At 39.6% G+C, this 27,743-nt stretch overlaps 2 protein-coding genes across 2 annotated transcripts in view; one reads left to right on the forward strand and one right to left on the reverse strand.

Moving 5' to 3' along the window:
- Nucleotides 1-27,743, forward strand: part of LOC131666139 (5'-AMP-activated protein kinase subunit gamma-2) — a 1,183,314-nt gene that overhangs the window by 77,358 nt on the left and 1,078,213 nt on the right. The window contains exon 3 of the mRNA XM_058938551.1: nucleotides 18,654-19,168. Coding sequence (XP_058794534.1) covers nucleotides 18,654-19,168 — 515 coding nt within the window. The remainder of the gene's footprint in view (nucleotides 1-18,653; nucleotides 19,169-27,743) is intronic.
- LOC131666149 (histone H3-like) lies at nucleotides 8,168-8,578 on the reverse strand. The gene has a single exon (XM_058938562.1). It carries the CDS (start codon nucleotides 8,576-8,578, stop codon nucleotides 8,168-8,170), a length of 411 nt encoding a protein of 136 aa, XP_058794545.1.

Genomic DNA, 27,743 nt, shown 5'->3' on the forward strand with positions numbered 1-27,743 from the left:
ATACAGTTCTAAGAGATCTTCATACTTTAATAACACTACCAGTGAGTTTGATATTACTGTACAACCGTTAGATATTGAACCGTTCAATTATATTGAATACAACTGCCCGACGACTCAATTTCAGCAAACTACTCATATATTCAAGTGTTTCACATCAGGCATGAGATGAAGAAAATTATATGAAAATTCTTGAAAACATTAACGCCCATCACAAGCGATTTGACTCAAATAGAGAATATCGAAATAAGCATATAAAAAAATTCAAAACGTACATGGTACTAACTTACCTCTCGGCAACGATAATGTTAAACGGAAGTAACTCTATTGGTGGTAGTGGTCTTTTACCTCGTTACAAAGTCGCAAGAAAAGAAACGTCGTTTAACTATGTGTTTGGGATGACCCGAATGAGCTTTTCGATCGATTACGATTACTTATAGCTGAATGAGCAGCTGGTAATTCTGGTCATATTAATGAATTTCACTCTTTCATTGAAGAATTACGTAAATCAGGTTATATATACATATACATATACATATATATATATAATTCTAACTATCTATCTGTATTGGAATAGCGTTGACGTGTTTGGTCGTAAATTGAACAAAGAAAAGGGCTCTCCCGGTCCTCTTGATATAGGTTATAAAATCACTGTAGATGATCATTGGGATCCAAACGGAAAAAGGATCTGTAATACTGCTTACCCTTAGTAAGCTGAAGACACAGTGAACTTAGACGTCGTATCTTAATCAATTCAGGCTGAGGTTCAAAATGTTAACGAAAAAATTGCTCAAGTACAACAGAAATTTGAGAAGGAATCTGAAATAGTAAATCGCATATCAGTCCATCTGTTGATAAAATGTAATGAAATTCTAGAAAATAAAAATAGTATCTGAATTACCAATAAAATAATTATCAAACAATAAAACATGGAACATGAAAGAGTCGTTGATGAGCTACGCAGACCAATACGTCGTTACTATACAGGTCGAAAAGTTGATATACGTAGAATAGATAATACGCGGCAAGCTGATCGTGTAGAAATGTAAGGCTATTCGAGAGATAACAAAGGTTTTCGTTTTATATATTAACTATCATAGATATATTTTTAAAATATGCTTGGATAGTTCTTGTAAAATTAATGACTGGTTCAGATGTCGCTAGAGCATGGAGTCTATATTAAAAAAAGACGCACTTCTAGAAATCTTCACGGAGACGGAATCAATGAGTACATAGCAAGAGTCTACAATTAAAATTTTCAAAATTTAATGACTAAATATAAAATAAATCTATATTTTACCTATGGTAATCTCAAGGTATCTATTTACGAACGTTTCAATCGTACGCTAAAAAATATTATGTGGAAAAAATTTAGTCTACAAGCAAATGACAAATGGCTCGATATTCTCGCTGATTTATTGAAATCTTACAATAATCGAAAATATCCTACAATAGATATGAAGCCTAAAGATATTACTAAAGAGAATGAACTAGAAGTGTTGAGATGATTCTATTATGACCAACGTCTTTTCAAGAAACCCCAAATTTCTAGTAGGCGATAAAGTACGAGTGAGCAAATCTAAACACATTTTTGAAACAGAATATAACCTCAATTGGTCTACAGAAATTTTACTATTCAACGTATTTCTAGAACAAAATCTATAAAATACCATTTATTAGATTACCAAGAAAATTTGATTGTTGGAGATTTCTATGAACAAGAACTTCAGAAAGGTATGTATCCCAATGTCTATCTCGTGAAAAAAGTTTTGAAGTAACAAACAATAAAGTCTATGAGAAATGGTTAGGATTTGACAACTGACACAATTCATGGGTTGATGAAGCAAGTATGAATGAATGAATGAATGAATGAAGGAAAGATAAAATTGTATTTTATCACATGTAAAAAATTTTATTTAAATAAAAAATGCTTACATCACTTAATGAGTATTAATTTTAATATAATAATTTTTTATTTAATGAAGAGAGCCCCAACGTTCGCTATCAACTGTCAGGTACTTTCATTTAACGTCACTTGTGAATCCACTAAAACAAGTTGAAACCTACTTTAGTTAAACCACCTGTGACTCATTTACCTCTCCACAAAAGAAATTTCATGATGAACTTTAAATAAAATAACTTTAAATAAAATGAAATGAAATGAAATAGATTTTCAATTTCAACGTGAGAAGAATTTAATTTTAAAATTATCACATACGTCATACTCTTAAATATATAGAATTTATTCAACTTAAATGTTACAATTTGATTTTTTACAAAGTATATTTCATTTTTATTGTGTGACGTGCCTTGTTTCTTTTTGCTTGTGTTTTGTGTGATTATGTTGTATATGTGTGTGATTGTGTTTTTGTTTGTGTTAGTGTATTTTGTATTTCCTTCTCATCTTCTTTTCCATTTGTCTTCCCTTTTTCGTCTTCTTCTCACTCTTTCATTCCATCTTCTATCCCATCCTCTCTCTTTCTCTCTCCCTCCTATACTTACCTCCCCTCTTTCTGTATGTCATCCCATTTATAATCATCCTTCTGTTTTCTACCACGATGTCCATTACTACTCCTGCTTCCTGGCAAGCACTGAGGACCTTCTTTGCTGCCCTTACCATTTCGTCCCTCTCTTTTCTTTCTTCAAAGGACAGCCTCTCGTCTAAGCTCATTTTTCCTTCTCTATATATTTCTCTTTCCAAGTCCCATATCTTGTCTCTGTCTTATCTGCTATTAAACTCTACTTTCAGCCTTTCTCCCAATTCCTTTACGTGATTCACTTTCACTTTATGAACATTTTCAAACCATTCTTCATTTTTACACCTTCTTCCCATTTTGGTCCTTTTTTCACTACCAGTATTCTTTTTTTTCCACTCGTCCCATTCTTTTCCTGGTGATTCGTCACTATCACTTTCCATTTTCCTTTTTTTTTCTTTTGTTTTTCTCTTTTTTTCTCTCTACTTCCTCTTCTGCTCTTTTCTCATCTCTTTCTTTTTTGCTTTCTTTTAGGTTTTCCTCAATTGTTCTTAGTCTTATTTCCTGGTTCCTAGCCTCTCTTTCCAACTCTTTTACCTTATATTCCACATCCCTTCTTTTTTTCTTTCTATTTCCATCCATTCTTCCAGGTCTTCTTTTTCTACTCTTCTGTCTCTTTCTATCTTCGTTATTTTCCTTTCAATTTCATTCATTTTCGTTAATCTTTTTTTTTGCCTTCTTTACTCTATGAATTTTCTTTTAATTTCTTTTTTATCTAGCCGGTCTTCTCACCTGTCCGTATTAGGGCTTTTACACCTTTTCTGCGATATCCTCCGCTCCCTCTGCTTTCACTCATGCTTACTACAATTCTCTCTTACCAATTTCTTTCTTCTCTCTTTTCACTTTTCTTTTTCTTCCTTTTTTTCTTCTTCTTTTCTTCTTCTTTTCCACTTTAGTTCCATCATCCATGCTATTTTTTCTTTGCTCCCAACTAATATTTCTTCCCACTTTTCTCCTTCTTTTCTTGTCATTTCGCATTTTTCTACTATGTGTTTCCAATCTTCCTCTTCTTTTTGGCACATTCTACATTTCTTATTTTCTTCTTTTTCCCAGTATCTACACCCTCTTGTCTCGTTCCCTAACCTAAACCTCTCTCTTATTTGTAGACCTCTTATTTTACCCTCATTTTGTATTTCTTTTAGTCTACACTTCTTCATTTCTTCCTTTATCCCCTTCCACTCTCTTATATATCTTGATTCTTCCAACTTATCTTCCATTTCTTTTTCTTCTTTTTTCCTCAATTCTTCTCTTACTTCTTCCCAGAACTCTTCTCTTTCATCGTCTCCTTCTTCTCTCTCTCTGTATTTTTTACTTTCCCCTAGTCTTTCTTCTCTCTCTCCTTTTTTTTCATTTCTTTCTTCTCTTTTTCTTTCGTTTCTCTTCATTTCTCTCCATGCTTCTTTCTTTATTGTTCCATCCCCCTCTTCTTTAATTTTATTTTCATATCTCATCGCTCTCTCCATTGCTTTTTCTTTTATTTCTTTTCTTCCTGTTTCCCATTTTATCAGATAACTCGGTGTGTTTCTGTCCAAACCCAGTACCCATTTTATATATTTCATTTGTAGTCTTTCTATTTCCTCGTATCTTTTCCACCCCCATATTTCTGCTCCATACATTATCACGCTTTTCATTAACGCGTCAAATAACATCATCCTTAGCTTCCAATTTTCTTTAAATAATCTTTCTCCCAACCCCCATACTTTTCCTAGTCCCATATTTATTTTACATTCTGTTTTCTTTATATGTCTCTTATTCCCATTATTTTTGTTTATTATGTATCCCAGGTAGTTATATTCTTTTACCATTTCAATTTTTTTTCCTATCCACTCAAAACTTTCTTCCTTTCCTCTTCCTCCTCCTTTCTTACATTTCATCATTTTTGACTTTTCTACGTTTAATTCCAACCCTCTTTCCTCTAAGAATATCCTTAGTTTTTTCAGCATCTCTTTCATCCCATTTTCATTTTTTGCCATCATTACTATATCATCCGCGTATCCTATCGTCCAAATTTTCTTTCTTCCTATTACCACTCCTCCTTCCTGAATTTTACTCATTTTCTCTTCTAACTCCGCAAAGGCAAGATTAAATAGCGTGGTGCTCAGCGGGCACCCTTGCCTTACTCCCTTTTCTGTGTCGAATTCCCCTATTATCTCTCCTCTAATTTTTATTCTGCATCCTGTTTCCTTGTATATTTCTTCTATGCTTCTTCTGATCCTTTTATCTATTTCTTTTTCCTTCATTATTTCCCATATCTTTTTTCTTCTTATCCTGTCAAACGCTGCTTTCATATCAGCGAAGAAGACAAATAATTTCCCACCTTTTTCCCTGATTTCTTTTCCTATTGCCGTTTTTAGCACGTATATTGCATCTGTTGTTCCTCTTTTTAGTCTGAATCCCATTTGCGTATCGCTTAGTATTCCTTTTTCTTCTATCTCTCTATCTAGTCATTTCCTTACTATTTCTGCATATATCTTATATCCTGTGTCCATCAGCGTTATACCCCTATAATTGCTTACTTCTTCTTTTTTTCCTTTCTTGTATACTGGTATTATTATTCTCTTTCTCCATTCCTTCGGGTATCCTTCTCCGTTCCATACTCTATTTAGACATTTTGTGAGGTCATTTATTAGGCTTTCAGTCCCAGCCATCCACGCTTCATTTGCAATCCCATCTTCTCCCGTTGCTTTTTTCTTTTTCATTCTCTTTATCACCTCTACTACCTCTTTTACTTTTATTTCCCTTCTTTCTTCTTTTTCTCCTCTTTCCCATTCTTCTCTTTCTTCTTTTTTATTGTAGTCCTTTTCTTTTTCTCCCAGCTGCTTCTTGAAGTGTTTTAGCCATTCCTCATTGCTTATTTTTTCGTCTATTTTTGCTCTTTTTTTCTATCCTCCGCTTACTTTTTCCCAAAATTTCCTTCTCGTTCTATCTTTGCTTATTTCCTCCGCCACTTTCCTTCCTTCCTCTTCTTTTGCCTTTCTTATTTCCTCTCTGTATTCTCTCTTTGCTTCCAGGTATCTGCTTCTATCCCCAATTCCTCTTCTTAGTTCTTTCAGAGCATTCATTACCTTGTCTCTTTTTACCTTACATTCTTCTCTCCACCAGCTTTTTCTTGTTCCTTTTTTACTTCTTATTTTCTTTTTTGTTATAGCGTTCTGCACTCTAATTTTTATCTCTTCCCATTTTTCCGTTCCTTCGACTGCTCCTATCCATCTGTGATACTCTTTTATTCCTTCTTCGCTCCAGTCTTCTCTTAACCTTTCTTCTTCTCTGTTTTCTTCTTCTTCAACCCTGTTTTCTAGCTCCACTTCTACTGGTAGGTGATCCGATTTGATTCTCTCTTCCATTTGCATTTTCTTCACTCTCTCTTCCCCTCCTATATTTCCTATTATGTAGTCAATCGTCGACATCCCTCTCGCTCCTATATATGTAATTTCTCCCTCTTCATCTCCCTCTTTTTTCCCATTCATAATCAATAATCCCGTCTCTCCTAGCCATTTAACCATCTCTTCCCCTTCTGCGTTTATCATACCATCCTTTGTTTTTATTTCTTCTGTCTGTCCTTCGCTATCCCATTCTCTTCCTTCGCCTCCTGTTCTAGCGTTAAAGTCTTCTCCTATTATTAATATTTTTCCTCTATTTTCCTCTATTTCTTCGGTTAGGTACTCATAATTTTCTTTTTTCTTGTGCTGCATGTAGACTGATGCAACCGTGCATTTCTCTCTCTCTATTTCTATTTCCCCTACTATGACTTCTTCTGTCCTTTCTTTCTTCAATTTTACCTTTATTCTCCCTTGTCTTTCTCTAACTGCCATCAGTCCACCCCCTATCTCCCTACCCCTTTTTCCTTCCCTTCTCGAGTCTCTCCATTCAATGGTATACTCATTCAAATTTCTTCCTATTCCTATTTCTGCTTCTTCTCTTTTCACCCATGTCTCCGTAAGTCCTACTATATCAAAATTTCTAATGTATTTCCAGTCCTCTTCTTCCAAGCTCTTTATTCCCGCCACATTCCAGAATAACATTTTTACTGTTTTTCTTCCCTTCACCTCTTCTCTCTTCTCTCCTCTCCCACTTTTATTTCCGAAACCCTTCCATTCCTTTCTTTGTCATTCTTTCTTCTCTCTCATTCCACCTCCACTCTTCCTCCCCTGCTCTTAACCCGTTGTGCCATATTTTAACTTCTTTGCCCTTATTTTTCAATTCTCTTGCTTTTCTTCTTACCTCCTCTCTTATTTTCCTCTGTTTCCATGTCCAGTCGTGATCTATATATATTTTTTTCTCCCCTAATTTATTTTTTTTCTTCATTATTCCCTCCTTTTGTTCCCATGAGGCACACTTTATTTGCCACATCCTCTTCCTTCTATACTCTATCCCTTCCTGTCTCTGTTTTATTTCTGGTCCTCCTATACTCCTTAGGCTTATTATTTCCCCCTTAATTTCCATTCTGTCCTTTAACCATTCCTCTGCATCTCCTTTTTTTTCCCATTTCAGTTCTCTCTCCAGATCCGTTACAATTATATTATTTACCCTACTTTCTCTATCCATCCTCTCCTTCATGTGATTCATTTCATCCTTATTATCTACTCCTTTTTCTTCTGCCCTTGTCTCTCTTCCTTCCATGCATTTTTTCATCTTATTCACCTCTTCTTCCAATCGATTCATTCTTTCTTCCCACTTCTCTTGTCTTCTTTTTTCTTCTCTTTTCTCTTTTTTCCTTTCCTCTCTATCTTTCTCTAATTCTTCTCTAAGTTTTTCTAACGCTCTCTCCCAATTTGCCTCCCTTTTTTTCTCCGCCTCTTTCATTCGCCTCATCATTTCATTTAGCAGTTCCTCTTTTTCTTTCTTCCCTTCTCTTCTCAGTTCTCTCATTTCTGCTAGTACTCTTTCAATTGCATTATCTCCTCCTTTACTCTCATCCACCCCTATCAATGTTCTGTCCATTTCATTTCCTTCATCCCCATCTGTTTCACTCCCCTCGCTTTCACTTTTGTACCTTTTCAACTGCCTCTCTTCTTCCTTGTTTCCTCCTCTCAGGCCCTCTTCGCTTTCTCTACCTCTCACCCCCTTTGCCTTCCTCTTATCCCCTTTACCATCCCTCTCTTTCGCTGTTCCTGGCGTTGTAAACATCTCGTTCCTGTTTCCTATTCCAATTCCCCACCTTGCTCCCGCCTTAACTCTCTCTCTTATTCCCTTTGTCTTCGCCTTTATACCCCTCTCCTACGCTCCTCTTTTCCCGCCTTCTGTCTTATCTAACCTAACCTGTCCTTTCTCCCTTTATTTTTTTTCTCACCTTACTTCCTTCGCCCTTTGTTTCCCTCTCTTTTTCTCTTCTCCAAACCCCTTTCCACTCCTCCTGTACCTTTTCTCCACTTTTCTCTTCACTTCCCGCTCTCCTTCTCTCTAAAATTGCTTTATACTCAGCACTCACACAAGACACTTCCACACTCATCCAAGTCTCAATATAACCTCTCATCATACTCTTAAATATACATACGTATATTTGAACATTTTTAGACATTTCGATGTATAGATGATCGTGATATGAATTTTTAATAAATGCGACGGTACTGCTTCAAATATGACGGATCTGTAACTCTCTATCCTGAGCTTACTAAATTATGAGTCAACGTTGATATTTAAGCATGTTCGCCACGAATGCGTCTTGCCAGCTGAATATCCTTAGGCATGATAGTGACGCGCTTGGCGTGAATGGCACAGAGATTGGTGTCTTCGAAGAGACCAACGAGATAAGCCTCGCTAGCTTCTTGAAGAGCCATTACAGCTGAGCTTTGGAAACGAAGATCAGCTTTGAAATCCTGAGCGATCTCACGAACTAATCGTTGGAAAGGCAGTTTGCGAATCAGAAGTTCTGTACTCTTCTGGTAACGCCGGATTTCACGAAGAGCTACAGTTCCAGGCCTGTAACGATGAGGTTTTTTCACTCCACCAGTTACTGGTGCACTCTTGCGAGCGGCCTTAGTGGCGAGCTGCTTCCTTGGAGCCTTTCCTCCAGTAGATTTGCGGGCAGTTTGCTTGGTACGAGCCATGACGATTCAGTAGAGCTGTCTTCTGTTCGAAAACTTAGACGACAATACAGTTTCACGAGTATTATTTTATGAGCTTCCAAGATTGAGCTGACTCACTTAGAAATAAATGGTTGGAATACGCTATCAATCGCTAGCACAACGCCGAAGACATATCTGGTATGTCATGATCTGACTTTTGTATCCTTACATTGGCAATCATCGTTCAAATCAGACAGGGCTTCCTTCGCCACTTTGTTTAGTGCAGAGTAAGGTACTGTGACGTCGTGGCAACGACACATCTCAGGTACACCTGAGGCTTGGCGCAGTCTCAGGGTTCTGTTGTTGTTAGTCTGCGATTTCTCGCATAAACTAGCGGGATCACTAATCGAAAATTAATAAAACCGAGGGGGATAGTGCCACTAAATCTATATTTCTGCTCTTGGATTCCAATCAATAGTTGTAATCCGAGAGCGCGAAGTATCCTGGGTCCTATCAATAGTAGAACCCGGTTTCCCTATTACAAATTGTAATTGGAGCCTATCAAAAGTAGTCTCCAAATACGGAAAAGGGAAGAATTTTTGAATTTCAAGCTATTTCTAAGAGAGAGGAGAGATAGATAGGTTACGAAAAAAATTAAAAGTTTTATTTGCTTACTCTTTTTTTATTGAAACTTGACACTTTTTAACTTGCGGGTCCTAATTCTGTATTTGTCGATTTTATTTGTTCCACTTTTTGGGCTTCTTGGCTGCTTGGCTTTTTGATTCACTTCTTGTTTGCTTGGCTGCTTGACTCACTTCTTCGCTTGACTCTTGTTTGAGATCTGACTTCTTGGTGCTGATTCCTATGCTTCCTATAGCACTGGTATTCAAACTCTCTCTCTCTCTTACAAGCACTACAATAACTGCAACTGCAACAACTGCCCTTTGGAACTTGTGCAGCTCTTTTTATATCAGATAGGCAGTTGGATGATGAGTCCCTCTCTCAGCCTCTCGGTTTTGGGAGGAGTGGAACAGGTAATGATGTGTTCATTGATCCGTTTATTTCTTCTGATTTTCCTCGCTGGATTTTCGGGTCCTGATTGGTGCGGGGGCATGGAGAAAATCGGGGGCGCGAACGCAAGGGTACAGGCCTTAGCTTGTGAGATGGCTCTTCGAGTATCATTCGCAGCCAAGATTAATTTAAAATGTTGTAATTATTAATTAACTGAAGTCGGAATAAATATAATCGACCAATACATAGCTTATACACTACTTAATATGAACAATCAACATTATAATTAAATTCACCGCAAAATATAATTATTAATAATTATGTATTAATAAAATTTTATAAAAATAGAGCGATGCTTATTATCTCGTACGCTACGCTGTGTAGGTTAATTTCTTATGATAAAAGTTTATTAGGTAACATTATATTCATTCAAATTAACGTATTTTTTTGTATTTTCCTATTTTCTGCTTAAAACTAAGCTCCAGAGTAAAAACTCGATAAATGGTTTTGAGAGGCCAAAATTATTTCTGATTTATCGTTGAAGTCAAAATATTCAAATTCAAAAAGAATTACTTCATAATTTCTAATGCCTAATTTTTAGTTGGAAAGGGAAAAATTCGTTAGTCATGGTGTAAACAGGATGCAGACGCGATTTTATGGCCCTCTTCTCTTATCAGCATCTCGGCGCCCACGTGTTCGGAGGCTGCATGCACTTTGTTTGCAAGTGAGAGGGTGCAAGGGGCGGAAGAGCGTAATAAAAAAAGGAATGCACGCTTATTCCAATAATAAATTTGGACTATAGATTTTATTGCCGTTTGGAGATTGTCAAAGAAAATTTCCCTGCGACACTTGACTCGGTTCCCACAGCTTATGGAAAACGGTTTCAACTTTGCCGTTGGTCTTAATACTAGGAAAAAATTATTCCCTTGAAATTTGAAAGTTTTAATCATATGTCCCGCCGTCACAGTAATTAAAGCTTTTTTCATTTTGATCTAGTGCTTTGACGAAGTGCTTTCTCAATTCTAATTTTTTTTGTGCTAGAGAGGTAAAAGTTTTTTGTTTTGTAGATCACAGCGTGGTTTCTTGAAAAGATTAAATGATCCTAGGTCATGAGTTTTGCGCAATGGCCAATCAGATTTTTCCTAATGGTTGTCAATAGTTCTACTATCCCACAACCAAATGTAACAAGGGAATTATGTATACCCTGATTGTTGTCCAAGAAGTATAGTTATTATCTTGAAAACACCACATATGAACCATTTATTTTCTTCATATTTGATTAATTCAAGAACTCTCTACATATTTTATAAGATTCTTTTATTTATACTGAGTTAACAACTGAAATTGAAGCATGTTCATTTCCATTGTAAAGGAGAATAGCTTTTAAACTCCTTTTAGAAGAATCAATGAAGAAACGGCATTAAGAAGGCACACAAGTCAGGTTTAATTTTGTCATTCAGCCATTCATGTCATAACAGTAGGCAAATCTATCATTCTCTGAGAAGTATTTGATACTTAGGTAGGTCCAAATCTTTCATCAAATTGTTATTGTTCAAGAAAAATTACACCATCATCTGACTGATGACTATATTCTTCGTTTACATCTCGCATTTGCTCCGGCTTTTTTAAAGTGCTGAGAATAGATTCCACTTCCTTGAGAGACAATAATTTCTTACGTACCAACAGAAGATTCCAGTAAAACTGGTTTGGGAACAGCTGAGATATTATTATAAGAAATTGAATTTTTATACTTACTATTGAAGCCTTGTAGATTAATTACACAAAAATAATAAACAGCATAACTGCATGGCTAACGCTACATCAGGGGAGAACTCGGAGTCTCCGATAATGCGATAGCACTCCGTGTAAGCACAAATTTTCTGTGGCACCCATGATTAGTCTAGATTCACGATGGAATAACCGAAATACTTATTGTATGCATCTTTGATCACATCTGTTATTTATTTTATTATTTTGTATTTATTTAGGAACATTATATAATTAGCATACGTAATATAAATTATCAGGATCATTTATATGACTTTAATAAGACATTGCAAGAAATCAGAATATGAATAAAGTCAGCTGCTCTTGAAAACACGATGGAAACGAAGACACAATGTAGAAATCTCCATTATGTACTTATTTATTAATCTTTCCTTTATTTCTACCTTTAAATTTTTGAGAGTGAGAGTACCTTTCTTACCTTTCTCCTTTCAAATATTTACAAAACAGTGTCTTTGTTACATGGCATCTTTTGTGGGGAAATAGCGATCGAAAAAGAAAATGAGGAAATGATTAGATCAAATTGAACTTTTGCGAATACTTATCTAAATAATTTTATATAATAAGGGCAAAGAAAATTCAGGTTTTTCTTTTCCATTAACCAGCGATCTTTTCTACGTTGTTGACGAATCGAGTAACAGTATGTGCGTCGGTGGGTCACTCTGACACCAGATGCGGACATAGTACCGCTGAAATTTCTTTGTTTTAGTAGTAAGAAATCTTACTTTTACAGTTTCCTTCTTCGTTGCATGATAAGTGAATTTCTTTCTGTAATCTTAATTAAGGCGATCTTCCACCGACCCGAGCTTAGAAAGAATTTATTTCAGGTATTTTAGTATGTGTCGGATTACGTAATTTGTGGTTGACGTACGATTTGTTCTATTAATTTGTATTACAGTACCTACACAAAAATTTTTTTTAACGCAATTATGTCGTTAGCATGTAAGGATAAAATAATTATTCATATTGAGATTATTACGCGACAGGCATGTAAAAAATTTTAAAGCTGAAGTTGATTCAACAGAACCGGAAATTCTGCTCCGACTCGTTTTTAGCTCATTTATGTTTTTAGTCGAATCGCCCTCCATATTATATCAGACATAGCATCATACGCTTTTAAGGCCATTTAACGGATTTTACTGCTCGAGACGTTTTCGCCTATGGTTGAAATATACGTTTTTATGTCAGACTCATGTGGTCCAAACCAGTTTTTAACCTGTTTGCGAAAGTTAGAAAGATGCGCGCTGACCTCGGTTATGCTTGGCCAATTGTCAAGAAAATCAAGGTTTTCTGTAGGCAAACAACGCGCTCTGAGCTTATTACTTAAGCTTCCCCCATTACTGCTCGCACTTTCTTCCATTAAACCGAACAGGCGCAAACTCTTCGTGCTCTGAAACCGCTGGTTCCCCGAAATAAATTAAACGCAATCAAACATTTTCGCCTCTTACCTCGCTTTTCAAAACTAGAAGTTTGTTGACTAGATTGCGAAAGTAAGCAGCGTGGTGGTGTTGGCTTTTATAAGTCCATGATCAACTTAATATCAAAATTCTAATAGCCTCAGATTTGAATGTTGATAATACCCCGGGATTTTTTGATAGCAGAAATAAAATATCATGATTTTAAATTTTTATGTACTGTTGTTTATCGTCGTCCTACCGCTAGTATTCCAACACTTTTCTTTGATTCCATATTGCTCATTTTCTTCCATTATACGAGGTGTGTTCAAAAAGTAAGGTAACTTTTCAAATTTCAGGGGCAACGTACTTTCTATTATCGATTTTTATGTTTTGTTATGTTTCAAGTGTATAGCATTTTTTGTTTGGTTGTGAGAGGCGTAAAGGTTATAAGTGTTTTGCGTGCTCGGCGATTTCTTGCTATCGAAAAATATGGATCAAAGGATTTGCATCAAATTTTATGTAAAAAATAAAATAAAGTGCTCCGAAACACTTGAAATGTTGACGGTGGCATACGGTGAAACTGTTCTGAGTAAAAAAAATGTTTACAAGTGGTACAAACTCTTCCAAGATGGCCGGGAAGATGCCAATGACGAGCTTCGCTCTGGACGCCCAAGCACGTCAACAACTGATGAAAACGTTCAAGCAGTGAAGAAAATTGTTCTGGAAAATCGTCGAATCACTATTAGAGAAGTTGCTGAGGATATTGGTATATCGCTTGGCTCGTGCCATGAAATTTTTTCTAACGTTTTGGGCTTGAGACGTGTGTCAACGAAGTTTGTTCCGAAATTGCTAAATTTTGACCAAAACAACCGTCGCATGAGCATCGCTCAAGAACTGTTGAATGACGTCAACGATGACCCAGATTTACTCAAAAGGGTCATAACTGGTGACGAATCATAGGTATATGGTTATGATATCGAAACCAAAGTCCAATCGTCCCAATGGAAGAGCACAGATGAGCCAAGACCGAAAAAAGCACGCCAAGTTCGATCAAATGTCAAAGTTTTGCTCACTGTTTTCTTCAATTACCATGGCGTGGTGCATCAGGAGTTCTTACCATATGGACGTACGGTCAATAAACAGTATTATCTTGAAGTTATGCACCGTTTGCGAGAAGCAATACGAAGAAAACGCCCAGAATTGTGGAAAAACAATTCATGGCTTTTGCATCACGATAATGCCCCTGCTTACTCATCTTTGCTTGTGAGAGATTTTTTGGCCAAAAACAACACCACAATCATGCCTCAGCCACCATATTCATCGGATTAGGCCCCATGTGACTTTTTCTTATTCTCAAAACTAAAGAGACCTATGAAAGGACAGAGATTTGCAACGATTGAAGAGATAAAGACTGCATCGCTGGAAGAGCTCAAGGCTATACCGAAAAGTGCTTATAAGAAGTACTTTGAGGATCGGAAAAACCGTTGGCATAAGTGTATTGTATCTGAGGGGGATTACTTTGAAGGGGACAACATAAATATTGATAAATAAATAAATATTTTTTCTTAAAAATACAAAGTCACCTTACTTTTTGAACACACCTCGTACGTACATCGATGTAGTCATCAATGGCAATTTTAATTCTTACATCATTGCTGAACTTTAGTAAGTTCTGTCTCTTTGCGATCTAATAGACATTAATGCCCTAAAAGTAGCCTTCCTTCAACCAACACATCATTCTATCGCAGACAATGGCTCCGTTACCCATACTATCCTTGAACTTTTGATAGTAAACCGTACTGCACTTATACAAAAATTTTCACAATTTTTTTCCTTTTTCGACCCATTTCTTGACTTAACTAAACTTCATCCTGCTTTCTCTGCTCCTTGTAAAACAATAAAAATCTTGTTTACGACCGCTTCATAAAATTAATAATACTGCCCTAAACTGATTATGCAAAAGCATTATGCAAAAGCTCTCACAACATCATAACTCTATTTCCTTCTCTAATATTCCTTCATCTTCAGTTGACACCCTAGAGCGTATTTTTTCTTCATCTGTTCTTGATTCATTTGATGAACTTGCACCGATGCGTCTAATAAATATCTCTCCTAAAAGAAAGCCATGGGTCTCAGAAAAAATTTGCTCTCGTATGCATTCAAGAAATAGCGCATTTCAGCGCGTCAAGGACACTAAAAATCCTGCTGTCTTTCATCACTATAAAGCATTAGGAAATTCAATCTTCAGTCAACTTCACACTGAAAAAAAAACAACTATGTATCCTTTGAACTTCAACAAGCAAAACAACTTAAATCGAAATGGCAAGTGCGTTTCAAACCGCCTACCATTCTTCTCGGCCCAAAACCCTGCCAAAACAGATCCTACACAAGGTATTCTCTGTAACATTATGATTTATTAAACGCGTAAGGGGAAGAATCGTATTTGATTATTCCCATGAGTCTCACACTAGACCCGTGCATAAGCGCCGCGTTACTAATTATTTTTAAGGGGAAAGTGCGAGAAGCTCATTCGCTCCACTGTAAATGTGACGATGGACCTCGTCACGATGTTGGCGGCTGGGTGATATCTTGAGAGGATGGGAACGACAGGTGCACACAGTAATGACTCTTCGATTATATTTATTCCATTAACTTGTACAAAAATAGAGACGACACGGATTTATGCAGGATTTACGCATTGTTCTTTGTCGTCGCGTGTCTTCGCTTATGCGGAAGAATGCACGGGGGCACGGTACAAGAATAGCTTTGAGAGGCGACGAAGGATGGATTTCGCTGTAATCGCCGTGCTCGCGGATGATCACGGCACTTCGTCGTCGCACACTCGCGATTAGAAAGGGAGAGAGAGAGAGAGAAAGAGAGAGAGAGAGAGAGGGAGAGAGAGAGGGAGGGAGAGAGAGAGAGAGGGAGGGAGAGAGAGAGGGAGAGAGAGAGGGAGAGGGAGAGAGAGTGAGAGGGAGAGAGAGGGAGAGAGAGGGAGGGAGAGGGAGAGAGAGGGAGGGAGAGGGAGAGGGAGAGAGAGAGAGAGAGAGAGAGAGAGAGAGAGAGAGAGAGACGATCTGCCCCTAAGAAGGTGCTGATTGAACGGATGTTGCAGTCGCTGGCAGGTTGATATCAGGCTGGCTCGAAGTATCTGTGCTTTGGACAATTTTTCCTCGCCGTTTATGCCCAAAGTCGTCCTCAATCCTGGACTTTGCTGCTCTGCAATCGGTGATTCTGGAAATCGATGGCTTTTCTCTTTAACGTGCACTCCCGCCTGTCACGGTCAATGTCCTTTGATCCCCGCCGCACGTGTGCCGGCTCGAGCAACGCCGGTGGTTTCACTCTCGCGAGCGGATCGTCGCGGGTCGCTCGCGCTCGTTCCCTCATCTTACGAAATGTATCTTTTCTCTCTTTTCTCGCCGCTACCACTCTCACTCCCAATTGGCTCTCACTAACAATGCCGGCCACAGATATTGGTCCTGAAATAAAGCGTTGCGGGCATCGGTAGTGGTTCTTGGCTTTATCACGTTCGCCATGGCCACAGCGAAGGTGCGAGCCATAGGAGAGAGAGCGAGGAAGTCAGGATCGGCCATTTCAGCCAGGGCTCCGTCACTTAGTTTTAAGTTTAGTTATAGTTCCGATCAGTGAACAGGATGCTAATTCCTCTGCCTAATTGTAGAATTTTCTTGTTGCCATGTACATTATTTTAAACACTTATGTAGTTAATGTATGTACTCTGAATAAATATAATAAAAATATATAGACACATCCAATAACTCTTCACTAAAATAATTAGAAACTACATACGAGGGTGGTCCGATAAGTACTTACCGCCCGATGGCGCCACTCTCGCAAAAGAAATATTCTATCACGTAGTACAACCTTCTCGATGGTTACTGCCAAGATTTCAGCCGGATCGGAGTTGTAGTTTATTTTTGAGAGCGCGTGAAAGCAAGTGTGTCCGTTGATTTTTGAAAAATGGAAAAAGAGCAGTATCGGTCGGTGATTCGATTCTTGATTTTGGAAGGGAAATCGCGCTGCGAAATCAAAAAGCGCTTGGATGCTGTGTACGGTGACTCTTCTCCATCGATGGCGACCGTCAAAAATTGGTTTAACGAGTTTCAACGTGGTCGCACGTCGATTTTTGAAGAGCCACGTCCAGGTGCTCCGAAAACGGCTACCACGGAATATAGCGTGACAAAAATGCACGATCTCGTATTGGCAGATCGACGATTGAAGGTGCGTGAGATAGCTAAGATCGTAGGCATCTCAAAAGACCGCGTGGGTCATGTCCTGCATGAGAAAGCTGTCGGCGCGGTGGGTGCCGCGGTTGCTCATTCCGGACAACAAGCGCAACCGTGAGACAACGTGAGAGCAATGTCTGACACTGTTTAAACGCAATCCGAAGGAGTTTCTGCATCGGTTCGTGACAGTCGACGAAACATGGATCCACTGGTATACACCAGAGACCAAGGAACAGTCGAAACAGTGGACTTCACCCGGCGAAAGTGCTCCGAAGAAGGCGAAGACTGCCCCATCGGCCGGAAAGGTGATGGCCACCGTTTTCTGGGATTCACAAGGTATGATCTACATCGACTACCTGGAGAGGGGCAAAACAGTTAGAGGGCTGTACTATGCCGAATTATTGGGCCGATTCGACGTCGAATTGCAGAAAAAACGGCCCCATTTGGGGAAGAAAAAAGTGCTCTTCCACCATGACAACGCACCGTCTCACACCTCCGCCGTCGCCATGGCCAAATTGGTCGAATTAGGCTACGAACTGTTGCCCCATCCACCGTATTCTCCAGATTTAGCCCCGTGCGACTTCTTTTTGTTTCCAAACTTGAAAAAGTCACTCGCCGGGCAGAAATTTGAGTCGAATGAGGAGGTAATCGCTGCCACGGAAGCCTACTTTTCAGACCTCGAGGAAACGTATTTTTCAGACGGGTTAAAGAAGTTGGAGCATCGCTGGGCCAAGTGTATCGAACTCAAAAGAGACTATGTTGAAAAATAAAACGCCACTTTTCCAAAATTTTCATTTTTCTTTTGTAGGCTAAGTACTTATCGGACCACCCTCGTATTCTAGAATAATCCAATCATCACCTTTAAACATGAGAGAACAAACTCGTATTGCACATACATACACACAACCACATCTAACTCACCAACATATATTCAAGGAAAAGAACCGATTAAAGTCTGAAAATGTCATATTTGATCAATGATCGTACATATACTACTATAATCTATTATTCAATCGGAAACTTCACTCAACAACTTACACCAGTGCAAAATGTTTTCAAATTTCTACTAGAAATAAAAATAACAAACATTTTGTAATATACTTATTTTATACTCATTGTATAATTTATTAAATTAGTTATAATATGTGATTATAAGAAGTGTAGGTTATATATACTTAGAAATATATACTTAAAAAATGTTAATATCGGTCATACCTATAAATAGGGGTGCTACAGTAAATAATCTTATTTTGAATTATCTTGTAGATTAGATACAATAGATTACAATTCTATAGGTTCTCCACATTGAACCGTAAAAATGAAACCATAAACTTGATTATTTGAAAAATAATTTAAATGCTTTTCGTAAACAACCCCTGCATATCTGCATACAGGTGGTATGTTCCTAATTATAGCTTCCTATATAGAAAAAATGCTAAGAATAAATAGGAATAGTAAATTCACTAAAAGAATTATATCTGTATAAAAAAATTTTTATTCATGGCAATATACTTGACTTTGTCAATGTTCTACTATAATAAAAATCATCTTATAGCAGGAAAACGTTATTCATCTGTATGTGGTATGAATGCCCCATTGGTTATTTTACTCGTACATTAATTTTCTTGTAAAATAATCCTAATAAACAAATAAAATTGCGTTTAATATATTAATTTTCAGGAAAAAGTAATGGAAATAATAGCGGTGCAACAGTAAGCAGTAAAAAATTAATAATTCAAGACTCTGATGAAAAAAATGAACAGCTTCAATCTAAATTTTCGTCTTGTGAAGTTCCAAGTTCTTCGTCATCTGCTAAATCAAGCTCCGAAAAATTAGATCAGAAATCAAATCCAACTTCCATCACATCAGAAGCAGCACCGGCACCTCATGTATCTTCATCAAAAATGACGAGTCATCCAATTATTTCTCCTACCTCGACTAAACCCTCTTTACGACGAAGAAATACCACTGGCCCTGGTATGGTTTTTCCCGCAACTGATCCACCCACTTATTCAAGTAGCATGACCTTTTCAAAAACCAGTCCATTACAGAGTCCGCATTTTGACAAGAGGTTTTTTGATTCAAGCTTAGTTGAAATGAAAAGTCAAGCTAGTAGCTCAAGTACATTAGATTACGATTCAGCTGATGAAATTTGGGTGCGAAGGATAGATTTTATACAAGAACGAAAAAATAGAGTAAGCTTAAATATTGTTAAATTATTTATTAAAATATTTTCATGCTAAATGATCTTAAAAACTATGAACATGTCTAATAAATAAACGAAACCACCGGAAGTAAAGTTTCACCAGGTGGTGAAAATTTCGTTACGAGTGAGCGAACTAATAAGCTAGAATACTCGTACGTACAATGGTATTAGTTATATAATTCAGAGAGTCTCTGAATCTACAGTGCTGTGTAGATTGAGCGATTCTCCAAATGAGTATTGTTATCTAGAACGCGTAATAACAGCTACATTTATGTATAATAGCGTACGTAAACGCATAATCAATATATCAAGAAACTTAAATTAATTTTGTAAAATGAAACTTTTAGCAAATCAAAATACCAAGTATCTCTAGTATTTTAATTAATGAAACATTTTCATGTTAAAGAACTAAGAATTGAAAGTTTTGAAAAATTAATTATTATGAGATTTTTTATTTAATTTACAACTTTGTAACGAAGGTAATTATTTATTAATTTTATACTTGATGAAGTTCACGAACAAGTACAATTCACTTAATTTCGTATATTTAAATATAAATATAATTATACAAAAATATAATTTTGTATATAATATAAAAGCAATTATATAATATAATTATCAGAGCATTGCACGACATTGCTACCTCTGCACACAGAACTCTCATAACACCTAGGACTTCTTGGACATGCCGTGGCTCAAGATCTTATCAATACCTCGGAATGTATTGCACACGATTTGATTAGATTCTTATGTTGCGATAGAAATGTTCCATGTCTCACTATGTGTGAGTGTGTTTCAGTTAATGGTTCGTAATAATCTGCCCAATTGCTATGTGAACAATATGTCTGCTGCTCGTACATATGCGTTGTCTTTCTCAGCAGTTTTATTTACTCATATGTACACTGAGGCAAATAACTTTTCAAAACATCAACCATTTTTTTAATAAATTAGAATAATTATTTTCTTTACAACAAACAAGACTTTTGTTAAGACACTCTATCGTTGAAGGAATCGTTATTTAATTTGGTTCTCTAATACCTTTCAGACGGAATAAATTGATTAATAAAACAATTTTAATACCCCATAATCTAAAATAATCACTGTAAAATCTATTTTTTTGAAACAATTTTTATAATAAAATTACTTATAAATGATTTTACTGCATTAAAATATCAAAAATCTACCTGTTACACCACATATGTCAACCGTATTCATTGCTTATTACTTAGGTATATTTTTTCCAGTATTTACATTTTTCTGCAGTTTCTTCGTACCAATAAAGATGTGGTTAGTACATACATAGTAGATAGTTACGGTATGAGTAATAAAAAGAGGATCTCATGCTAAAGGCTATATTAACTATTTATTAACTCTACTTCCATGTCAGGTAAAATTTATCTAAAATACTTGTTGTATATAGCATAGCAATTGTAGCAGTTTTATTGAATTAATCTCATATAACCATATGTAGATCATATTTTTCACATTGCACTTCTTGTAGTCAGTCATGTATCAGCCTGGGTTTAATAGTGATATTTTAAAATTTCCTTAATCACGGCTTAAAATTTTTCGTTATACAAGTGTCGTCATGATATTTTTTATCTTAAAGTATTCTCTATAAGCTACAATTTTTTTGTACATAAGCTCTAAAATCTCGATCCTAAGTCTTACAAAAACGCCATTTGTGTAACATCTCAGAAACTAATTTCTCATGCTTTCGTAAATGTCAAAATGAACGAAAATAATTTCAGATAAACTCATTTTCTTTTGCAAAATCTCTACTGTGGTTTGAACGGAGCTGTTCTATTTTTATTTTATTAAAAAATATATAATTTGTAACGGGGTGGTTACCTAGCAAAAATAAGAAAATTAGAAAGCTAACCGCCGCTCCATTAAACACATATAGTTATACGTCTATTCGCCTTTACGTCTGATGATTTTGTTTAAGTGTCTTCTTTCCAACCGAGTTGAACTCACCTTAAGTCACTTGACTTGTGACACTCGATCTATTTTAGGTGTGACCGACTTAATGCCTAATCCGCCTAATCTCCTAGATAAACTCGGATTAAGACTTAAACCTTTACAAATCGAATAAGCTAATAGGACACGAAATTACGTAAACGGCGAATAAAATTACCAAAGTTTTATCAATAAAAACTACAGTCTTTTATGGGCCGCAAGACTAACGCACACGATAGGATTTACAATTATAAATTATAATTCGGTGAGAGAGAGAGAGAGAGAGAATTCGAAAATTGCCGCGAAAACTAACGCTCGGCGCGAATACAAAAAATTTAAGATCGCGATTGACAAAATACTTTCGAAAGTATTTTGTCGCGCAACGATAAAGGGAGGTGCATCTACCTTGCGGTGCAATTACGGTGATCAGCCGTAACTTTTTAAGCGAAGAAATCTGCTCCTCGGATCAATCAGCTATGCTGCCTCGCTCTCGAATCTGCTGCTATCTGCTGCTACTGCAATGCTGCTGCCGCTGCTAAAATGCTGCTGCTTCCTCGTAACTCACGCAGTATTAAATAGTCCCGCGAAACTTCTAATTTGACGGCGAAAGTGCAGAAAACTCCGGCGGTACTTTCGCGAAAACAGCTGCGGCTTAACGCCTTCGGCGTTAAGCCGTAAAAAGTTAGCGGAGCACCAATATCCTACCAACTCCGCTCTGGTCAGGAAAGAAATTAGGCATGGACGACGTGTGCAATGTCTCTCTTTTAGTAATGAGACTCGCTTGCTAGCCGAGATCGTCGCGTCAATTCGGTTGGGGAACCAGAGCAAGAGTGCCCAACCAAGCTCGGCCGCTCTTATATATAAAATCGGTTGCATCAACTCATCGTATCGAACCGTTAAGTGTTTAATTCCTTGACAAATAATGCACGATCTTAACAATTGTTTAATACGCTTATGTAATTTTGGTATAAAAACGTTTGCCTCTTACTGTTTTAACCATGAAGCAAATATTCAAAGTTACCTCCATTTGTTTACATCGCTCTTCAAAAATAACATTCTTTAGGAAGTCCCACAAATAAAAATTTAGAGATATTAAATCAGGTGAGTTAGGAGGTCAATTAAATGGTCCTCCTCTACCGATCAATTTTTCATAGTAAGTCTGATTCAAAAATTCTCGGACAATTAGTGCAAAGTAAGGTGCTTCATCATCTTGCTGAACCCACATTCTTCGTTTAGTTTTTAAATCAATCTAAATCAAATAAGAAAAGTTATCTATTTAGTTTTGCCCCGACTCATTGTAGAGTTTTATTTTAAAACTTAATTTTTTCATATTTACGTTATTTTTTGTCTACTCATTGTGGGAATACGTATAAATTATTTTGAAATAATATTTACTGGCTGGATCAGACGTTTATTTACCTATATAGCTTGGGTACAAATTCAATATTATAATAATATTTACAAGAATGTTTTTTAATAAAAAATAAATTTTTCTACTTCAATAAGTACTGTTATATTATGGGTAATTTATTATAATAATGTATTAATTGTGACGGTAAACGTCGTATTAGCGCTACCAGCCCAACCATGCGGCTACCGGCGAGGGCAGCACCTGCTGGTTGGGGCGAAATATATTGAGGGAATTCGGTACGAGACGCGACGGAATGCGCGCGAATGAAAACGAACCAGTCGAGGATTAGTTATCGATACCTCCAGCTGCTATTAAGAAGGACCAGAGTTTTCCCCGAGTTTTCCGGAGTGCAGAGACAAAAGAAATAAGCTGTGACATAGCCTTACGTCCGGAAAGTGTGCGTGCAAGTGTGCGCGAGTGGAGAGTTTCGCCATCGAGGGCGAAACCGTGAACGAGAGGCATCATCGCCCGCATATAAACATTTGCCGAAAGACTATCATATGCCGTACAAGCCTCCTTCATCTCACTTGTTACCCGTGCGAGAGTTAATAAGGTAAGCTGGCCAGCTTAATTTCGCGTTCGCGATAGAATTTTCTATAACTAATCTCTCGTACTCGACAAGAAAGGCGCATATAATAACTCTGCGAACAATGAGCGGCGAGCGATCCGACACTGCATGTTGTTGTCGTGCGTGCGGCATGTAAACACGCGGGCCGAATACAGTGTAGCATTAAGAGGCAATAAACGTTCTAGCTTGTGATATTAACAATATTTCCGACGTATTTATTTCATGCTAGTAGATAGTTGGTTGACTGACACCCGTTCCCTCCTGCTCTCCGATTTTCGTGTCTGAACGTGTAGGTAATCCCGCCCGCTTTTCTATGCGATCGCGCGCATAAATTAAATAAACGGTATTAACCCCGTTACATAATAAAATATTATTTATAATTTATTATAATACAGCTAGTAAAGATTATTTCGAATTATCTTTATAATGAATGGGCTGAAATAAATTAATATTAGGATTAATTATTAAAATAAATAAAAATAAATTAATTAATTATAAAAATTCAATAGATAACTTTTCATAATAAATGGACTTTAAGAAATCAGCGAAATCGTTGATTTTTTTTAATTGAAATTTGCCCCTTCCGATTGATCAAATGTAATTCTTTAACGTTGTAACGGGGGCAGCGCCTTATTCGGCACTGACGTCACTAATTTATTAAGGGGAGAGTAAGAGAGGCACTTTCGCTCTTTAACAATCGGGGAACGAGAGGATAGGTCGAACGAATAAATAATTTTCTTTGCTTGGAACGTTCAACTTAAATCTATTCAGACAAACAAATACAAAATCAGTTACAATAACGTTTACATCACGCGCACATATACAGAACAACTTAAACTAACGCGGGAGGACGAATGGCCCGGCGACTAAATCGCCTTGGCCATTTACCTCCTTACAAAGGAAAGAATACGTTGAAACCTCTCTACCGCCTTACGATGAGCGTAGCCGGCAAGTGATCGCCTGGCTACCTATCGTTCCTACGCGGCCGCGCATCACCATGAGAGAGAGAAACACCGGGGGAGAGAGATAACCTGACCTTTGTCCTTGGCGATGAGCCGGCAACGGGGAGTTGACCTGGCCGCTGGCTGGATGTCTTCCTCGGCATAGCCCGTGGTGAATCCCCTGGAAGTCATGCCGTGCATGGCGGCGAGGGCGACACTGAATGCCCTGCTGCAGGTGTTGCCTCCACACGTTGTCTCGGCTTGCCCTGGTCTGGTCACTGCTGCTCGTGTACTTCTTCTCTCATTGCGCTGCTACTTCCAACTTCTCTCCTCAACTTTCTTTCGGGAACTACCTCACTCTAGTAAGGCTCGGCTGCGACTCTCTCACGCACTAATTCTTGCGCGCCTCTTGCAGTCGCTCTGCGGCGCTCGCTCCTCTCCCTACCTTGACCTATTAGTTAGGCGGCACGCGACGCGTCGCTTATCGGTCACGCGTTGCGCGCCTGCCAATCCCTGCATAGGCCTAATACTCTCTTTCTCTCTCTCTCTTTCTCTCACTCTCTCTCCGCGCTTTTCAACTTTTCTTGCGCTCAACTACGCTGGCTTGTCCTTGGCGCTGAAACAAAAGACCAAGTGTTAGGCGCATACTTAAATGCGCCCAACGTTGGCCACCACGCTTAGCCGAGTGGGGGAGGGAGAAACGCGGACGAGAGACGGGCAAACGGCCTGCTCTCGTCACACCCCCTTCCAAGGCCAAAGTTCGCACCCGCGAACGGCCTGACTCCGTGTCTCCCTCTCTCTCTCCCTGTCGACCGGCAATGGCAACCAACGATAGACGCTAAGTCATATAAGAATACCTTAGATTTAGCTTAAATTATACTTAATTCTAAGTTGGTAACAACTAAATCAATTAAGAGCAAAATCTAACAAACCGAATAGTTTAATCCGAGTGGTATGCCTAACCTTTCGTCATAGCAAGCCGACTAATCCACTGCGCCAAGATCGCGACTATCTCAGTACTCAATTAAACCAAGGATCTTACCATTCACTACCGCTACAACGACTCCAAATACCGGAGCCTGAGCGTTCGTAGTTCCTCCGCCGAAGGAAACGAGGCACTTGCCCCGGAGAGTCTTTGGCCGGCATCCTCAGTCGCCTCGGACTCAATCACCCCGGCGCTCCGATCGCTCGGCTCACCCGCGGGGACCGACGCCTGCTCCGTCCGCGACGCGACTTCCATCCCCGTATCTTCGACCGAACCGGCTTCAGTCCCGGCTCCCTCTGCAGCAAGCGCCTGTGACCTACGCGCGAGCTTAGCGCGAAAACGCTTGCCGCATCGGTGCCTGGGCTTTTTCGCCTTGGGCTCCCCGGCGGAGGATTCAGGGCTGGCTACCTCGGGCATTGACCTAGAAGTTTCGAGTTCCGGCTCCACAGTCTTTGGCTGCGTCGCCAGGAGCTCTACTGGTTCGCCCGGGCGAGCCCGAACCCTTGCCTCCTCCATCGACCGTGCGCGCGCCTGGTCTGCCATAAAGGCATCGCGGCAACGCGGACAGTCTTGCACGCGGACATCGAGTCGCCCACAGTTCCTACAAACCGGACGCAAGAGAGGCGGGTTCCTGCAGGCCGACCTGGGATGTGACCCCGTTCTGCAATTGAAGCAGCGGAACGAGGGTACGTCCAATTCCTCATCCCAGAGGACCGGAGCCAGGTTTTGCAGGAAGCTACCTCTTACCAACCGAAACCCTGTTTCATCGACCCAACACGGCGACGCAGAGGACGAGGCCGGGCTCGCCACCTGAGGAGTCGGGACAGGTCGTACCGGCCTAAGTGTTGGTCGCTCCGGCACAACCGGCTCCACTCTTCGTGGGGTCGGCGGCACCAACACTTCCATCCTTGTGCCTGCCTCTCCCGTCTTCTCGGTGACCGTGCTCGCACTAACTCTCGAGGCTCTCCCTTTGCCGACAGCCAACGAAACCGATGGCTGGAGGGCGCCTGTTGCCTCAGCAACGGCTCCCTCCGCCATCTCAGGTAGAGTTGGCGTCGAACCGGAGGTTGGCCTCTCAAAATTACACGCGGATAGGTTGAAACGCATCGTGCGCTTCCTCCTACCCGAGTTCTGGCGAGCCTCAGCCTCCTTCCTTCTCTCGTCCTCCACATATCCCGCTGAGTAGAATTGCGCGGGCCCACCCCTGCGGACGAACTGGTACGCGGGGTCTAACCTCTGTAACGCGAGCGGTTTGAAAGGGAGGTTAGGATGGACGTGTGGTTGTAGAGCTACTCGAGGCAGCTCCTGCACCGGCATCACCTCATCCTCGGAGTCGCTCGAGCTTAGCACCACCTCCAGTATCCCGTTGGTGGCGCCTCGCTTTATGGGACTCCAGTTTCCCCTTCCAATACAAGCCCTCGCGGTACGGCTCCGATTTGCCGCCCTACCCGCGAGATGTCCTCCCGCGGTAGCTCGAGAGCCCGGCGATTTCTCGCCTTGGCTACTCGTGCCCGCCCGCGAGAAGACAATTCCCTCTTTTGCGGCGATAACTCTCGACTTCTCGGATGCTTCGCGTATGCAAAGCGTCGTGAGCCGAAACGCTGCGCTGCGACGCACTGCCTCGTCCCAGGTACGCGTGGGCGCAGCCAGACGAATTATCGAACCCGCGCGGCGATTTCCCGTTAGCAAACGGACCCCTCGTCGGTCGCTCACGAACGGCGTCGGGGGCGAAGGCAAAGGCGGCGGCAAAGGGAACCCTTTCGCCTGCCCGTCACTGTCCCCGCGAACCGACGCCTGTGCCAACCGTGAAACACAGGAGGCAACCTCGATGTCAAAGGAGGCCGCCTGCCCAAGGCCTGAAAACCGGGCGGCAAACTCCGACGCTCGGTCTACCTCCATCGCCTCAACAATTCCCGCCGAGTTCACCGATGCGGTCATGTCGCCCGTAGGTGCTTGAGCCTCGGCGACTTGAGCGATGCGGCCCGACTCCTCGGTTTCAGCCATCATCACCTGACGTCGATGAACCTCCTGTACCTTTAAAACAAAACAATTCAGTTATTACACCTATCCTATTTCGCAAACTATTTCTTTACCTTACGCGGTGGTATATATCGCTTAATTTCCGAGACGTGTACCCTAGCTGTACGATGCTTACTGTTCGTCGTTAGCTCGTAGATCTCGGGCGAAATCACTGAAATAATTTCAAACGGTCCGTCAAATTTCGGATCCAGTTTCGCGTTTTTACCATCCGCCGCGCTCGAAAGCGTATGCACTTTGCGCAAAACCAAGTCACCTACCTGAAAAAGTACCTGACGCCTACCCTTCTCGTAGTGTTTCTTTTGCTTTTCCTGTGCTTCGTCAATATGCTTGGCTACTAAGTCGCGCAACGCATTCAAACGTAATAACCTATCTTCCATGCCTTTGTATCCAACTTAACTATCGGCTTTACCTTATCTCCCTCCGGACGCAAGCCCTCACAGTCTAACCTGTACCCAATCGCTTCAAAACCTTTTCTAACCATAACATATGGCTCTCAAAATCTGCATTAACCACCAACAAATCATCAAGATACCAGAAAACATGCGGCTCATACTCTGGACCGAAAAGTGCATCCATAAGGCGTGTAAAAGTAGCCGGCACGTTAACCAATCCAAACGGCATTCGCTCGAATTCCCATAATCCAGAACCTGGAACCGCAAA

Source organism: Phymastichus coffea, unplaced genomic scaffold (genome assembly GCF_024137745.1).
Source record: "Phymastichus coffea isolate CEN01 unplaced genomic scaffold, Cenicafe_Pcof_1.1 PCOF00003, whole genome shotgun sequence".
NCBI lineage: Eukaryota > Metazoa > Arthropoda > Insecta > Hymenoptera > Eulophidae > Phymastichus > Phymastichus coffea.